This window comes from Engystomops pustulosus, chromosome 1, assembly GCF_040894005.1.
Source record: "Engystomops pustulosus chromosome 1, aEngPut4.maternal, whole genome shotgun sequence".
Taxonomy (NCBI): domain Eukaryota; kingdom Metazoa; phylum Chordata; class Amphibia; order Anura; family Leptodactylidae; genus Engystomops; species Engystomops pustulosus.
This window is the reverse complement of record NC_092411.1, coordinates 200133911-200153094: the sequence shown is the minus strand read 5'-3', so window position 1 is coordinate 200153094 and position 19184 is coordinate 200133911. Positions and strand designations below refer to the sequence as shown.

Here is a 19184-nt window from a genome sequence, read left to right as displayed (position 1 = left end):
ATGGCCTCATTCCTGGGGGCTGGAGGGTGTGACTAGACCTGGTGGCTTTCTTTGTGAGACCTGGGGGTTTTCTGTGTAAGCAAGGGGTAGGAGAGAGAGAAGACCTGGGGGGGGGGGGCTAGCTGAGGAGGGAGGGAAGAGAAGTTTTACAGTGAAGTACATAGGGTGCAGTATTATAGTAGTTCTATTCTTGTACATAGAAGCAGTATTATACGTGGTTTGACGACAGAGGGCGTTCCTGAGAGAAGTTGATGTTATCATTGTGTGTTGCAATCTATCAAACTACGGCAAAACAAATTGCAGACTAATTGATTGGTTAGTTTGGATTTGGCAGCCATTAGAGTAAGACGTGTTTCGTGATTTTCGATAAGATGGAAAAAGAGCAGCATCGTTCGGTAATTTGCTTTTTTTTGGATGGGAAAAAAATGGGAGGAGATAAAAGCAAAGTTGGATGCTGTTTATGGGGACACTTCACAATCTATGGCCACAGTTAATTATTGGTTCAACGAATTTAAACGTGGGCGAACATCGGTTTTTGATGAGGAGCGACCAGGACGCCCGACAGACGTGGTAACATACTGAACAGAACATTCAAAAGTCCATGACATGATACTTGCTGATCGACGAACGAAAGTAGCAGAAGCCGTTGGTATGTCAACCAGAACGTCAATGAATATTTTATATAAGTTGGCGATGAAAAAAATTGTCAGTCTGATGGGTGCCGCGATTGCTCATGGTGGACAACAAGCGGATGCGGCTGTTAACTTCGAAGCAGTGTTTAGAGCAATTTGAGTGAGATCCGAAGGAGTTTTTGCGTCGAGTTGTCACCGTTGATGAAACCTGGATTCATCATTATACAAAAGAAACTAAGCAACAATCAAAACAATGGATTTCTACCGGTAAATCTGCTCCAAAGAAGGCGAAGAACGTCCCAGCGGCCAGAAAGGTCATGGCGACGATTTTTTGGGAAGTGAACGGCATCATCCTTCTTGATTTTTTAGAAAAAGGAAGAACGATCACTGGACAATACTACAGTGAGTTATTCGCAGGCTTCGACAAAAAATTGAAGGACACACGGCAGCAAAAAAGAAGGTGCTGTTTCAACACGATAACGCACCAGCACATTCATCTGGAGTTGTCGCCGCCAAACTGCATGAATTGCGTATTCACCCTCTCTGGCTCCCTGCAACTTTTTCTTGTTGGCCAACATGAAGAAATGGCTTGCAGGAAAAAATAAAACTCAAACGAGGAAGTCATCGCCGAGACAGAAACGTGTTTTGGAGAGTTTGACAAATCATATCTTTTGGAGGGGTTAAAAAAATGGCAGGAACGTTGGCAGGAAAGGGGACTATGTTGAAAAATAATTTTTTTTTTTTTTTTAAATGGTGTCTTCATTTCTAACACATTTCTAACTTATTGAACCGCCCTCGTAGTACTTCTATTCTTGTACATAGGGGGAAGTATTATAGTAGTTATATTGTTGTACAAAGGGGCAGTATAATACTAGTTATATTCTTGTACATATGGCCCAGATATGTTGGGGCAATTTAATGTCTGAAAACCAAACAAAATAAAGCAGAAGGTCCAAAAAGGAACACAATAAAGAAAACTAATAGAATCTGTGTCACTTGCATATGCAGGAATAAAGCTATGTATGACATACTGAACAGAACACGCGAGAAATGCCATGAAAGGCCAAACCTTCCTGACGACAAGTATGCCCTGCCTTGTTTTAAGAGCAACACAGGAGAAAACACGATTTTCATCAAGATAAAAAACATCTTGAGTCTCATAATTTTAGGGCATTGAAGTTCTACCTTTGCAATAAACTCTGTAAAATCAAGCCAAAACAAACCTGCAAAATCATCATTATTAAACGTAATTGGAGTTTCCCCATCTTATACTGATGCCGTACCACTAGCCTAAGTTAAACTGATTGGTGGTCTAATCTATGCGACCCCGCCTCTCCTGAGAAGGGGGGACAGTAGTACCAATTCCAGTTTATATTAGATGTACTCATTCACTTAATTTATGAAAATCAAATGGTAGATTTTCTTTATGAACCAAACATACCTTGAGAATACAGTAGCTACACTGATGTAGAATAATAATCCCTGTGCTGAGTGGTTTTGCTGAAAAAAAAAAAAACAGTTATAATTGATAATGAAGTGCTCTTGCTCTTTTGCCTGGCTCAGTGCTTTCCCTCTCATTAGTTTTGCACTTCTCCTGAGAATGATGTAAACACCATGTTATCCCTTACAGGCAAAAGTAATCAATCGCTGCACCATCCCCCAGCTGCTGTGTATGAGTGATCCAGATCTGGTTAATTAGTCCTGACTGGAGTTTTCAGAAAACTCTGTGTAATGAGTTTATCAATGGCAGGCTATAGCAATCCATCTTTCCCAAGGTCCTGAATGTTAGCATTGTTTTTTCAGCAAAACCACTCAGCTCAGAGATTAAACAAAATAGGATTCTGCATCAGTACAGCTACAGCAGTTTTAAGGTATGTTTGGTTTATAATGCATGAAATCAAATGGCAGGTTTTCTTTAAATATAATGAGCACACAGAACGCTGCTGTGAGAAGCATGCAGAATCTGTGCAGTGTCCTCTTCATTCACAATATTCGTGAAGTCATAATGTTCTGACCCCCATCATGAACAGTTATTTGCCCCAGGATAAGGTGAAACTGTATGCAATACTGAATTGTGTAAAGACACCTGCACACATATTAAACGCTTTCCATTTCCGACAGGATGAGGCTGCACACAGACACTGGGAGTTGGTTTCAGGTGGGATTTTATTTTGTCCTAAACTGTGTCCCTTCCCTTCCAGCAGAAGTTTAAGAAAAAGAGGTTTGTTCTTAACCCATTGACAGGCACGCAGTAAGAACATGCATGCAAACTCCATGCAAATGAAGCTTTGCATAGACTTATACTCAGGACACTAGGGTTAGTGAGCCACCAAGTCCATAACTTCATCAGACAGAAGTAGTTTGCACAATTGTGTCTGCAGAGGTGGAAAAGACAAGTAAAGAATCTTATCTAAAGAATCTTTACAACAGATTGTTGTACTCTAGTGAAGCCTCCTGCTGTCAAACTATTTTCTGCCCTAAGGTTACATAAAAAAGAAACATACTGAAAACGTACCAATGTGGTCACACAACGAATATTTGAGCTGACATCGAGGCATCTTAAAGAATTCCAAACATTAGAGCACTGCCATATTAGGGAACGGACTGATACTGGTCAGAGGAAAAGCCAATTTCTCATTTTTTACATCTTTTCATTTTTGTTTAGGCCCAGACGTTTCCCTTAGTGTCTGCAGTGGGAGTCTAAGCTGAAATATTGCACTGCCACAGAATGTCACTTTTCCCACACTACACGCCCTAACCAGTATGTTATAGACAGACTTGGATCTACTTATTCTTACAGAACCTGTAAACCCATTAAACTTTTTGCACTACTTATTAAATGTCCTTTCTAGCAATGTGCCTTTTAACAACATCTTGCCTGTTTATCTAAAAAAATACACCTCAGCCAAAGTCATGTTACAATGAACAGAGAAGAGTCATAATTGCCAGAAAGGAGTCAAATTTAGAAGTGACAGATACTGCAGAGCTACACATAGCTTGCCAAATCAGTGGGCGCTGTATACATAAATGAATTATTATTATTGCAGGGGGAGTTTCACTATAGATGCCCCTTTCTTTGGTTCTATAGTACCTAGAAACATGCCGATGTCATATTTAAGATAAGCATCTCATCTTTCAGATGGTTTGTAGTTCTGTGATCTACAGAATCGGTGATAAGGCTTGTAGTGCTATGATCTACAGAAGTGGACACACAGGCAACTGCAGACATACCTGGAAATGTGAGCTGCATATACAATTCCAGTAATTTGAAGATGAGATTCTATAGAACCTAAGATAGGGCTCCCGCTGCAGCCTCATAATTGACTCTTCTCTGATCATTTTCACATGACATTGGAGAAGATTTTCTTTATATGTAAACTAAGATTTTAAATAAAAGAGGGAAATTTAAAATGGGGATTCCATTACCTGAGGGGTAAAATATAGTGACAGGTCCCCTTTAAGAAAAAGACAAGAGCTGTTTAGATAAGTTCCTGTTTTTTTTCTTTCTTTCTCCGTACAGGCGGTCCCCTACTTAAGGACACCCGACTTACAGACAACCCATAGTTACAGACAGACCCCTCTGACTTCTGGTGAAGCTTTCTGAATGCTTTACTATAGTCCCAGACTGCAATGATCAGCTGTAAGGTGTCTGTAATGAAGCTACAATTATAAAATATACAGTTTCGACTTACATACAAATTCAACTTAAGAACAAACCTCCAGACCCTATCTTGTACGTAACCCGGGGACTGCCTGTAATTGGATGTATAATATTGCATGATTTGTATAATGTTTGGCTATCCTTTTATTCCATGTATGTGATGTACAAACCTGTGTGAATATAAAAAGAAAAAGAAAAACACAAGAGCTCCCAGGTTTTTATAGACATGTAATTACTAGCTTACTTAACCATAAGTTTTCCATTTCACGAAACAGAGATGACAGCTATGACGCAATCTCTACAAAACAGGAACAGACAGCTTAAGAAGCTCTGTAGCATGGTGTGAAATGAAAGGGACAAGAGATTTAATTTATCTATATTATTGATATACATTTTAAAAATGTATGAACAAAACAAATGTTAACAATGGTAACAGTTGTGGAAACGTTGTCAGAATAGACACCTAAAATTTTTACTCTAGTATGTGTTCTATCTTAATATCTGATCTTAAATCTGAAAGATAAACAAAGTGTTAAATCATTCCTGACAAACGGTTGCCAGACAGGAAGAAAATGCAGCCAACTTGTGGCCAACATAGCGAAAAGTAGCCAAAACCCCATGGGCTCACCACTATAGGCCACTTCATTTTCAATCTTTCTGCCACTCAAATAAGATAGGTCAAAAGAAACAATAAAGAAAGGAAAAAAAATGAGGCGTTTTTTCTGAATTCTGGTGATTCAGCAGGAAGTTATTTCAGTGAAGGTTGAACTCAATAGAATTGTGGATTATCACCATAGTAATATAGTAAACAATACTGAACAGATAGAGACATTGGACTCCGACTCACCAGTTAAATAAATATCTTTAAAAAAATATATCAATTAGAAGAAACAGCAAGCCAGTGACTTAAAGATAACCAAATATGGTTATATTTGTACAAAAATGCATTCCCAATAACCAATTTTAAAATGAATGTCTGGTTCTGCAAATGCTCCAAAACTTTTGGACATATTGACATTATTTTTAAGACAACCCTTTTAAACAACTTTCCAAAGTATTAAAATTAGCTAAACATGTTGTAGAGAGAAGCACTGTAATGTGTAACTTATCTATTATTATTTAATATGCCATTTCTGAGAAACTCTGGTTTATATCCATAACACATGTATGGATACAAGATACACAAGATACGGAGTACGGTGCTTTTTTCACCAACTGCCCAATACACATACAGATAAAATCTAGAATTTCTTAAAAATAATAGAGGTGAGGTAGAACGCTTATAATGCTGAACATACAAGTTAATGATTTTAAGCAGACCCCACAGATGTCAACTAATGTAACCTCTACTGTGCTGAATGAGTAGCACTTCTGCCTTGCAGCACTGGGGTCCTGGGTTCGAATCCCACCCAGGTCAACATCTGCAAAGAGTTTGTATGTTCTCTCCCTGTTTGCGTGGGTTTCCTCCAGGTACTCCGGTTTCCTCCCACACTCCAAAACATAGTGTTAGGGTGTTTAGATTGTGAGCCCCATGGGGACAGGGACCAATTTGTCATGCTTTGTGCAGCGCTGCGTAATCTGTGTGCGCTATATAAATAAAGAATTATTATTATTATTATTATGCTTTATCTTCTATAGAGGGAAACTAGCCGAAGGGCTGAAACAACCGAGAGGTGGAAATTGATGGAGTTCCCCAGGTAAATTCCTTTCCCCCCATTCCTATGATCCACCAGCAGTGTAAATTTTTATTAAATAAGCATTTCATCATACCAAGTGGGAAAACCAAATATGTCCATACCTACATTTTTAAATTTTATTGCAACATTAGCGCTGTGTGTTTCACAGCAGGGTACATTTACAATGTATCATTTTGATAAAACTAGGATTCATTTTGCCAAGAAAAATGTGAAACAATGGCATTCTATCTGTCATACGTGCATTCTTTATAAAGTGCAAAGCCCACGGTGATCAGATCAGGACAGTAAGCTGTAAAGCTATAACTTTGCTGACCAGATTTACTATAACCTTGCAAATGTTTCTGGTTTCTAGCCAAAAGCAAAACTACTAAAAATCATCCATAATCTGGATTACCTATAGGGCAGTGCTCCCACCACAGTTATGAGCATACATAACTTACACATCATAGCCATTTTATAAAGATCCAAGTCTATAATGTTAACAAGCTAATAAGATTGAGTTTCTTATGCAATTGATCCATTATTTTGTCATCATCTTTCATGTAAAAATCAAACCCTCAATAAATGTTAATGAGCAGATCATAGGTATGATCACACGGCCTTATACCAGTGCCTGGGTGGTGTCAGAAGGTCACACTAATTTAAATGATAAATTATTACTATAGTATTGCTGTGTACATCTAGTATTATCACCATTAGTGCATAGATAATGTCAAGAGAGAGGGGCAGGGCAGGACAGTGAGGCACAGCCATTACCAGAGGATGATGTCAACTACAATATTACATTTCTCCCAGGACCCACTTGTACTTTACCTGACCTTTGGCAATTAGCCTTTCCTTACTAGGAGTACTATCAGAGAATATGTAGCCATCATTTCAATTAATTTTATTTTCCCTAGGATTTTCTACATGTTCATAAAACAACCTGCCTATACAGCATCATCAAACACAGCACTTTTTGTGGACCATTTAAGCTGTATGACCTCCCAGCTCTCATCTGACCCGCTTTCGGTGGCATATATAAAAGGATATAAGAAATCGGTAAAAGTTGGAACTACCCGATTCATTCATAATATGGATTGTACATTTGCATGAGAGAATAAAAAGAGAGAAAGTGTTGAGTAGAATTATTCTTCTGTTGACAGTTATCCTATATGTATAGAGGTTATGAAGGAGGAGGAGGGAACAGAGATCTTGGACACACACACATTTATCTTTTATTTATTATATATTTATAATTTATACATCAGGATTTACTTTATATACAGTACAGACCAAAAGTGTGGACATACCTTCTCATTCAAAGAGTTTTCTGTATTATCAGGACTATAAAAAAAGTGGAGATTCACACTGAAGGGATCAAAACTATGAATTAACACATGTGGAATTATATACTTGACATCTTTTCAGTTTCACACTTTTTTGTTCTTTATTCTAGGTTCTTCAAAGTAGCCACCTTGTGCTTTGATTACTGCTTTGCACACTCTTGATATTCTATTGATGAGCCTCAAGAGGTAGTCACCAGAAAAGGTTTTCACATCACAGGTGTGCCCTGTCAGGTTTAATAAGAGGAATTTCTTGACTTATAAATGGGGTTGGGACCATCAGTTGTGTTGTGCAGAAGTCAGGTGGATGCACAGCTGAAAGTCCTACTGAATAGACTGATAGTTAGAATTTGTGTTATGGCTAGAAAAAAGTAGCTATAAGTAAAGAAAAATGAGTGAGGATAAGAGTCAGCAACCTCAGAAATCGCAGGTTAAAGCAGCTCAGATTAGAGATCAGGTCAATGCCACACAGAGGTCTAGCAGCAGACACATCTCTACAACAACTGTTAAAAGGAGACTGAGTGCAGCAGCCTTCATGGTAAAAGAGCTGCAAAGAAACAACTCTTAAGGATAGGCAACAAGCACAAGAGACTTGTTTGTGCTAAAGAACACAAGGAACGGACATTAGACCAGTGGAAATCTGTGCTTTGGTCTGATAAGTCCAAATTTGAGATCTTTGATTCCAACCTCTGTATCTTTGTGCAATGCAGAAAAGGTGAATGAATGGAATCTACATGCCTGGTTCCCACGGTTAAGCATGGAGGGGGAGGTGTGATGGTGTGGGGGTGCTTTCCTGGTGATACTGTTGGTGTTTAGTTGGACCATCATTTTTTTACAGCACAACAATGACCCCAAACACACCTCCAGGCTATGTAAGGGCTATTTGACCAAGAAGGATAGTGATGGGGTGCTACGCAAGATGACCTGGCCTCCACAGCTACCAGACCTGAACCCAATCAAGATGGTTTGGGGTGAGCTGGACCACAGAGTGAAGGCAAAAGGGCCAACAAGTGCTAAGCATCACTGGGAACTCCTTCAAGACTGTTGGAAGACCATTTCAGGTGACTACCTCTTGCTTTGATTACTGCCTTGCACACTCTTGGCATTCTCTTGATTAGCTTCAAAAGGTGGCTATTTTGAAAAAAAAAAACTAGAATATAAGACATAATATCAGTTGCCTTAGGGCAAGAAGGTACTAAAGAGCTGGGAGATGCCATTAAAACTGGATGTAGCGGCCATTAAAAATGAAACGGTTGAGCCACTTTAAAGCCATAATATACTGAATGTATGCTTATTCCTATGGGGAGGGGGATACAAGTCAGTTAAAACGCTTATTATATCAGCTTATTTTCTAATTCATTTGGCTAGCCATTAGCGTGCAAGCTCCCAGGGAGCCAGGTAAAGTTTAGCATGCAATATTTCTATAACCAATTAATATATGGAATATTAACATGTTTGCCAAGTACAGTTTACTGTCTACTTTAAGCTGACATTTAAAAAGAGCCCTGTGATGACAGGTTCCCTTTAAAAGGAAACCTACCACCACGAATCTACTTATAAAGGTAGATCGGGTGGTAGGTGGATCAGTTGGACATGAGGATAGCCCTTTTAAGGGCTAATCCTCATGTCCACGCACTGTTTTGGTAACTTTTATAATCTCTATATGCAAATTTTGTTATGCGGCTACTGGGGCATGGAGTAGCTGCAGCTGAGGCTACACGGCGTGGCTACTCCACACCCCAGTAGCCTCTTTATTCCTCCTACCCACAATCTTCCCTCGCCCGACGAACCTGCCGTCTGCGCATGCGCGGGCCTGCTGTTCTGTGCAGACGGCAGGTTCGTCGGACGAAGGCGTGCAGCTCCTCGTAGCCGTAGATTGTGGGTAGGAGGAGTAAAGAGGCTACAGGGGCGTGGAGTAGCCGTGCCGTGTAGTTTCAGCTGCGGCTACTCCATGCCCCAGTAGCTGCATAACAAAATTTGCATATAGAGATTATTAAAGTTACCAAAACAGTGCGTGGACATGAGGATTAGCCCTTAAAAGGACTATCCTCATGTCCTATTGATCCACCTACCACCCGATCTACCTTTATAGGTAGATTTGTGGTGGTAGGTTCCCTTTAAATCATTTAGGGACCTTGTGTCAGGGGAAGTCCTCAGAGGTATAGAAATACAGGCAGTCCTTGTGTTACGTACAAGATAGGTTCCATAGGTTTGTTCTTAAATTGAATTTGTATGCAAGTCGAAACTATTTTATAATTATAGCTCCAGACAAAATTTTTTTTGCCCAAGTGGCAATTGGAGTTTACATTTATTTGCAGTAATTGGACCAAGGATTATCAATAAAACTTAATTACAGACACTTTACAGCTGATCATTGCAGTCTGGGACTATAGTAAAGCATTCAGAGAGCTTCACCAGAAGTCACAGGGGGCAAAGGGGTCAGTCATTAACTAGGGGTCGTCTGTAAGTGGGGTGTCCTTAAGCAGGGGACCACCTGTACCAAATATGGACAGTTCATGGTACAGTTTTTGGTTCCTGCTCTGTAGACAGCCGACACATCTATTCAAAGGATTCCCTCCCTCTCCACTGCCTGTTTTCTCTCAATACACTGCCACCTTCTATTAATCACGAGCAGGATTACAATAAAGGTAAAACCTTTACATCCTACAGCTGTATACAGGAGCCTAGGAGACAGAGGGCGGCAATCTTCTTTCTAATGAATGGTTATAAGCAGACAAAACAGAACATGCCCATTCCATGCTGCCATTTATAGGCATAACCTGCTATAGGATTTGTTTAGAAAAGTAAGGATCACACTCGTTCCGATATAATTTGAGGTACATATTAAGACATTCGCCACTTCTTTGTGTCAGTCGTAAGATCATCAAAGCGCTGCCATGGACAGACGCCACCTTGGGAAGATGTTTCAAAGCTAGAATTCCATTCAAGACTCAGTGAAGTGTAAAGCCACACATGTGTTATTCTGGGAAGAGAAGATAAGTGGAGGCCAAATTCACATTGTTTCCTTGCATCATTCACCAACTGATAGCTTAAAATAAACTTGCAATAACTAAGCAAGCAATTGCTGGATGCCTACTAACATGTCCTCCAAATTCCATAGGATTTGTGACCTTTCCAGCCCACTTCGCTTGGAAAGTGAAGTTTTCAGGATTAAAAAGGGAAATTATATTTTAACCCCTCAGTTGTCACTGGTGTATATAACAACAATAAGATTTTCGCACACAGTGCAGAATTTATTAAAAGTGACAAACTGCAGATTTTGATTGACAGAATTTTCTAAATTAGAGAAATAAATTATCTTCTTATTCTGCATCTAGAGTCAATGCACAGCGCTGGTTCAGAAAGCAGATTTCATTTCAGATTTGGTATACAGGCAGTCCCCGGGTTACAAAGATTTGTTGTCAAGTTGAATTTGTATGTAAGTCGAAACTATATAGTTCATAATTGTAACCCCAACCAATTTTTTTTTGGTCTCTGTGACTATTGGATTTTAAAAATGTTGGATTGTCATAAGAACCAGGATTAACACTAAAGCTTCATTACAGACACTTTTAATAACTGTTAAAGCGGCTTGTTGTAGCCTAACACTAAAGTACAGTAAATTACCAATTACCAGTGGTCCGTTTGTAACTAGGGGTCGTCTATAAGTTGGGTGTTCTTAAGCAGGGGACCACCTGTACACAGGTCTGTAATCACATGCATTATTTTAGAGGCTTGGAGCTCTGCTAGCAAATTCAGATTACACACCACATCACCTAACAGAAGATCCAGGCTGTCAAAAATATGTAGCGGTATCCATTATCTGACACGGCTATTATAATACATTGCGATAGTACTGAAGTCTCAATGAATGCATATATTAGAGAAAGTGACGGTGGACTTTGTACACACAGTACCACATCTGTACCTTATGTCATCATGTGCTCAGTACTTCATGAATATCAGCTTGCTAGATAAGTTTACTTACTGCAAGGTGCTGAAACATGCTAAACCACAGGGCTATATAAAGAGCAGAACACATTGCTCAGATAAGTGACAGCCCTCTTCCTACGTATCCAGTCTGGCTACAAAACTAATGACATAAAACTAGGCAAACACTTAGGTCACAGGTCAGCATGTCTGGAAAACACTGCTGTTTACCAACCCTTCCTTCATAAATCATTTTGGAAATAAAATATCATTACACAGGGTCAGTGTTATTTAAAACTTTAAAGTCAATAATGCGCACAAATAAATCAAAATTTGCACTTATAAATTATATTTATAATGACCTTTTAGAGTGTAGGTCAAACTTCTAGAACTCTACGCCTGGGGAATTCGGGGAGCATATTTCTGTATAAAGGAAAGCAAATATTCTCCCTTTAAAGGAAATCGGAAACTCCAACAGGGCCACAAGACAGAAAAAAATATATATACTTTTGTTCTGGTGTTAGCATTGTAGCAATCTTTGGTTTTCTGGCACTTTGGGCTGGGCTCAAAGTGTAAGGGGTAACAGGCAAATCAGTGGCATGTCACCTGTTATACATCAGTTCTGTGACCCCAACACTCCAAGCCCAGCTGGCAGCGCAGGAGTACCAATAATTTCTGTGACCGCTGAACCAGAAACCTATACTGGGCTAGTACACACTTTGTGCATACACCTGCCCCAGACTGTGGGCTTTTCTAGGAATATCTTCAAGGAAACCTGCCATGAGGAATATAATATGAGAAGTACGGTAGATACCATGGTAGATGCCTCCTGCCCGTCTCTGCCCCAGAACTTAACCTAACTTGCTAAAAAAAGCTATTTTAGTAATATGTAAATCAACTGCAGAGGCTACTGGGGCATGCACTGGAACGTAAGGCTAGTACACGCCCCAGTAGCCTCTTCAGACATATTTCCTAAATTAAGTTTAACAAGTTAGGTAGGTTCCTGGATTATTAAATTACATATTAGGGCAGAGGCAGGCAGGATGAATCTATCATCAGATCTACTTCTGATAGTAGATTCGTCATGGTAGGTTTCCTTTAAAGGAAATCTACCACCAGGATGAAGGATAGTAAACAAAGCACACACTTACATGCTGGTGTGTGCCCCCTCTGGCAGGATCTGTCCTTCTTTAAGATTTTTATGTTTCTTTTTTTTATTTAAAATAAGTTTTAAAAATTTATGAAATGAGCCTGAGGGACTCTTAATTGCTAAATTTTTACAATTTTTTTGTTAAAACAAAGGCATAAAAATAGAAAATAAGTGTGTATGGATAATGTCAGAGGTGGCACACACCAGCATGTAAGTGAGCTTGGTTTACAAGCCTTCATCCTGGTGATAGATTTCCTTGTAGGTGGATTTTTATTGCACAGCGATTTTACATAGTGTGGTTCTTTCCATCTTGATTCTACAGCCATTTCGTAAAGCGAGTAACAAGGGGAGTGTACTATTCATGCGAGTCTCATGTCTCCAGCGTCACCTTTTCCCCCACTCACTTCAGCACAGTAGAAGATGAAGTCAGGCAAAGGGAGTGGGAATGAAGAAGATGCTGGATACATGGGCTAAGTCACACAGTGACTGGCGTGTATACACAACCCTTGTGACTCACAGGTAGGCTTACAAAGTTCATTTTCTAGGGATAGAAACTATAATAATTTTTTTTTCTAGCTAAAAACAGTGTGGGAACTATCAAAGACATAAAGGGGTAGCTGTATTAAAGGGGTTATCCGAGTTTAGTAATAATTTACGGCCATAATGAAGCGGGCTATTTAAAAATAATAAACGTGTACTTACCTCCTCCGGCGCTGCTGATTTCCCGAGCCGCGGTCCGTCTGATCTGTGCTCCGGTTTGTTTACAATGGTGCACTGTAAGTTTCCAGCCGCCCAGAAGCTCCCATCCGACACCATCTCCCAGCGCTTACAATGCTGAGAGATAGGGACGGAATGGCCGGTAGCTCCCTCTGTGCGGCTTCTGTGCCCCTGTAAACAAAAACGGGGGCACAGATCAGACAGACCGCGGCGTGAGAGATCAGCGGTGCTGGAGGTGGTGAGTATACGTTTATTATTTTTAAATAGCCCGACCCCAACTACCTTCTTAAACCCGGATAAACCATTTAAGCTGTCTGCACCAGAACTCTGGAGTAAATATACTCTCTGCAATGCCTTTCACCACAATTAGGGGTTGTAGACCATTTTAGCTTAAATGAAAAAAGGGGCTTGAGCTCAGAAAAAGGGAGTTTACCTCACAAAAAAGGTCAATGTGTCAAAAAAATGTATTTGGTGCATTAAACTAGACCAACTAATAGATGGCGCAAAATATGACTTAACGGTCTTAAACTAATCCAAATTTATTATCCACCATCAAACACCATGATAAATATGGTGTAGCAGAAGTGTTTAAGAGTCAGAATCCTACACAATATACCGTATATACTCGAGTATAAGACAAGTTTTTCAGCTGAAAATTCCCCATTTGGCTTATACTCTGGTATATAAAAAACAAACAAACAAAAACAAAAAAACACTGAATACTCACCATTCTGAAGGCCCGGGCAGCTCCTGTTCTATTTTCATGTTCGCGGCAGCTCCTCTTCTATACCCATATTTGCAGCAGGTCCTCGACAGCGCTTCTTTCTTCGGACCAGCGTCAGGTCCGTGACAGCTCTGTGCGCACGGCCTGGCGCCAGCCTGAAGAAAGAAGAGGCACTCTCGCAGACCCACCACGAACATGGAGATAGAAGAGGAGCTGCCCGGGCTGTCGGAAGGGCGTTTTTTTTTTATTTTTACGGGCTGGCTATATACTACAGGGGGGCAGGCAGGCTCTATACTACAGGGGGGGCAGGCAGGCTATATACTATAGTGAGGCAGGCAGGCTGTATACTACAGGTGGGCAGGCAGGCTATATAGTACAGGGGGCTGGCAAATGGTAAATGTAAAATGTAATATATTTATATAATATTTCTTTCAAACGTGATGAATGTGAGGCCTTGAGCTGCATATATGCAATTCTTCTAACAGGCCTAGAGTACATTATGTTTAGTTGTAAAACTTCAAGGTCTACTCTTGCACTCTATAGCGTAAACAGACCTGTCATTGGCCAGAGATTCTTCTGTACTTAAAAAAAGCATACAAATAGAGAAGTAAAATATTTAATTCCTACAATCCACACCACATTTACAAGAATTATACAATCCAAATCATATTTAATTCATATGACATTATCCATTATAGTTCACATAATGTTATAGTTCATGCAGAGGTGTGGATATGGAAGAACTCAATGTATATGAATATGTATAAATAGCATTCATTGGTGAAACAAAAAATGTACAGTACATAATAAGCATAGGGGGAAATATTTCCCAGTATAAATGTTTGTCCTCTTAAGGCAGTGGCTCTCAACCTTTGTAATACTGTGACCCCGCAATACAGTTCCTCATGTTGCGGTGACCCCAAACCATGTGATTCTCTGCAAAAAGGCAATAAAATTGTGGCCTTTGATGGCTTTAGGTGACCCCTGTGTTTTGGTTGTTCGACCCCCGCTGGGGTCGCGACCCACAGGTTGAGAACCGCTGTCTTAAGGGGTTGGCTAATCCTCTGCACAGGTAACATATTGGAAGACGTAAGGAGTCTCTAACGCTCAGAAAAACCAACCCTTCTTTTAGCTAAAAATTGTTTACCTTACATCCCCATAAAACAACTTTAGGTTATATTAGCTGGCATCAGAGGGGGCATGTCCTGCCCAGCTGACCCTTCCCATCTATCCCCCCCACCCATGTCCTTTGCCTTTTCTGTGCATATCATGTGACCAGTGTGATGTAATCTAAGGTCCTGTTACATTTCAATTTCTAGCCCATGTATGTATCTGTCACATGAATCACAGTATGCCTCCATGTATTTACACTTCTCTCCATCTTCCATGGACATCTACTCCTAACCATCCTTCTTGGAGGCATGCTGTGATTTCATGTGATCAGATACACACGAAGTAGACGTTGCAAATGTAAGAGGACCTCAGATGACAATCTGGTCACATGATATGAAGTGTTCAATGATTTAATAGAACCCTCTCAAATGTTCCACACTGTAGCGAGACCTGTCGATCAGGAACAAGGAGCAGGGCAAGGCAGTAACCCGTGAATATGCAGGGCTTAGTTGGACTCCCTTAGTGTGATGGACTCACATCAGGGGAGTTGCATATAAGTTTACGAACATATTTTTTTTAATATTGCAGCCATGGAAAGGAACCATTTATGGATAGGGGCAATGCTTTTTAAGCAATTATGTATTCATTTTGGGTGGGTAAATTTGCATGGCAGGTTCTCCTTCAAGGAAATCAAAGAATCTAGAATCAAAATCAAGCAGGAATAAACCATAGACACTTGCCTATAGATACATGCACTGTGACTATGGTAATCTTCTTATATTTGCTATCCATGGCCTCTTTCTTTTGAAATTCAACTAAAATCATGCTAATTGGCCTAAAAGATCCCAGGGGTATTATCAGAGACCCTCCATGCTGTAGCTTTGCAGGCCGTTTTACTGTCTCCCACTCCCCCTGCTCAATCAGCACTTTCCTCACTCTCTGGCTGATGTTATCTCACTGAAGAAGAGGAAGTTTGTGGGTCATTAGCATCATTTTACATTTTGAGAAGGAAGAAGGCAATGGATAACAAATATAAAAAGATAACCCCAGTCACAGTGCCTGTTTCTAGTAGTAAGCACCCCTGGTTTATCAAGCTTCATTTTGATGGTAGATTTCCTTTAAGGGAGCAGGAAAAGTGGTAAAGTACTTTTTGTGCAATTTCTTTTTAGTCTTCCTTTAAATGTTGTTTAACAGTAAAACAACTATGTGCAGACACATAACAAGCCAAGTATTGAGCATAAAAAATAAACCAGCGGGGAACCATTTCCTTAACTATATATAACTGCCTGATGCAGATTAGCATAGTGCACGGCTGGCACTAGCACTAAGATTAATAAATGACACAGTGGATGCCCCCATACAGGCAGTCCCCGGGTTACATACAAGATAGGGTCTGGAGGTTTGTTCTTAAGTTGAATTTGTATGTAAGTCGAAACTGTATATTTTATAATGGAAGTTCTAGACAATTTTTTTTCTTTTGCCCCAGTGACAATTGGAGTTTCAAAATTTTTGGTGTAATTGGACCAAGAATTATCAATAAAGCTTCATTACAGACACCTTACAGCTGATCATTGCAGTCTGGGACTATAGTAAAGCATCCAGAGAGCTTCACCAGAGGTCACATGGGGCAGAGGGGTCCGTCTGTAACTATGGGTTGTCTGTAAGTCGGGTGTCCTTAAGTAGGGGACCGCCTGTATTTTACACATAACATGGGTACAGATTATCTGAAGCACATCTATGATGGAAATGTTGGGGAAAGAATAAGCCCCTACTAACCAACTATTTAATATCCTAACAGCTGTGTGTATAGTGAGGCAGCGTCATTCATGTTTTTGGCAGCCTATCAACATTGTGTCAAAAATGAAAAGAAGATCTATTTAGTCTTTAATACACTGTATGGTGGTGTACAAATTCAGTGATGTAAGAGAATTATAAATGGGCAGGTCTTTTAATAACATGTTAGCGATGTATCAGATGCTGGGACAGTAGATGGGTGGAGGTGCCAGGCTGACGGAGCCAAGGTGCTGAGCCTCTATAAAGACATGACAGCAAGGGGAAACCACAAAGGAGGTAAGTAAAGGTTTATTGTTTCTATCAGCCCTACCCAGCCCACAAGCAAAGTTTTAAAATACATGGACAAACCATTTAAGATATCCACCTCTATTCTGGTTGGCTTAATAGATAATAGAAAAGTCTCCATATTTAATGTGTTTCTCTTATAATAGTATTGCAAGTGCAGCAGTTTATACATGCAAGAATCTAAAGATGTGTAAGTATTCTTCACTTGTTGGTTTTAGCTATGTATGCACATTTGCATTATGTATGTTTTAATTCCCTTTGTTTTTTTTCTTGTTTTCTGCTTCCTGTATATAATTTTGTATGGCCATGTATATATGTAGTAAACTAGAATGTGTGACATCTTTTATGTATTAGCTACATTGGGCTGAATTGAAGGCCATGGGAGTTGAGGGTGGGCGTGTGTTTTTTAGCATTGTTTGTTGTGTCCATGACGATGCGTGTTTGGGTCTGCGGCAAGGTCCGGTGTTGTGCACACATGCGCCATCGCTTCCTGGAGAAAGCGCCATGTGACGTGAAATGGCCCATCAGCTTTGCGTACCCCCTGTATGTGTTTTCACCAATAAAGATTTTTCACTGCCGTGTGATTGCCACTTCTCTTTACTTCAATAAGTCTCCATATATTTGTTTTCAGTTATCATACATTCTAAGAGTATAAACATTTTAAATGTTTTGTATAACCTGATTATTTGCTTTTTGGATTAAAACAAGTCTGAATAAATAGTGATGAATTTGTATTGATGTATAGGGAGGGAGACAAGGAAGGACAGAAGAAACAAGAAGGTGCAAACTGTAAGTATCCAAACCAGGACCAAAATGTCAAGAGGAAAAAAAAAATAAAAAATTGGCAAAAGTGTGTGTACAACATTATGCTATAGTAGGTCTCAGAGATTGGCCAGTATGACAGATCCATGTCTCAGACATATTTATAGATGCAGAGTAAGGCAATTAGAAAATTGGAGCTGTTAGTATATATGAAGTTACGAGTGTGCAAGCAGATTGCACGTTCTTTCTAGTGCAAAGTCAGACAGAAAACTGGAGCAGCAAGTTCAATAGATCTGGCCCAATCTCAACTCAAAAGACAAAACTAAAAACGTTAAACTTACTTTTGTAGAGTCAAGCTCAACGACCCAGCACAAGCTTTAATTTTGTTTTGTGCCTCTAAGTGAGTCATTCCTTCAGTGCTTATACCATCAATGCTCAGGACCACGTCACCAATACCAATGTTTGCTTTAGCAGCTTTCCCACCGTCATTCAACTAGTGAGGAAAAATAACAAAAATCAAGATAAGTCAAAGAAGAAAAACTCAACTTTTCAGATTCACATTTTAGAAAAAATTCCCATATACTAAAAGGATAGGAAATCATTTATTCTCTATATCTCCCTAAAAGTCAAGCTTCTTACATGAATTTAAGTTACAGTATTTTTCGGACTATAAGTCGCACCGCAGTATAAGGCGCAAAATCAATAAATGCCTGCTAAAACATGTAGGTTCATACAGAAGGCGCACCGGATTATAAGGTGCACCTGATTATAAGGATGAATAACCAGCAGGTGGCAGACCTATGCACAGTTCAAGGCAGCTGTTGTCAGTAAGTACGGTTCATACATAAGGCGCACGGGACTATAAGGCGCACCTTTGATATCTGAAAAAAATCAGAGGGTTTTTTGTGCGTCTTATAGTCCGAAAAATACGGTACACTGATACTGAGGACAGGTCATTATTAGTTGACTAATGGGGTTGTGTTCCAAAAGCAGAGATGGCTCCATACAGTGGTTGAACTGCAATGTCATTCACATACACAACCTATCACACCTCTGTTCATATTCTGCTCTTACTAGTGACTTTGGCGAACAAAGACTCTTTTTTCAGGCAATTTCATAAATCTTTCCCTGTTCCTGGCTCCAAGTTCCTATGTCCCTTGAATGAGAGAATTCTGGGGATACTCCAATTCAGACAGGCTACAGGCTTATTCTACTAATAGATGTGCGTGTCAGATTCTATAGAATATTACTTTGATATTGTAGTGTAAAAATTGCTAGAAAGAAAGTCAACCAGCTCCTAAGTCTCCAGATATACATAAAGCACGTATCATGAAAGGCACTTTATCAGCTTTACAAACAAATATCTCTCCAGTTCCCTAGCTGTATGTCATGTA

The 19184-nt window shown here is 39.8% G+C and overlaps 1 protein-coding gene across 7 annotated transcripts in view; it reads right to left on the bottom strand.

Moving 5' to 3' along the window:
* PDLIM5 (PDZ and LIM domain 5) overlaps positions 1-19184 on the bottom strand; it is a 131101-nt gene that overhangs the window by 77484 nt on the left and 34433 nt on the right. For all 7 annotated transcript variants that reach the window (XM_072117971.1, XM_072117979.1, XM_072118007.1 and 4 more), the window contains exon 3: positions 18132-18283. In XM_072117971.1, the coding sequence (XP_071974072.1) occupies positions 18132-18283 (152 nt within the window). The remainder of the gene's footprint in view (positions 1-18131; positions 18284-19184) is intronic.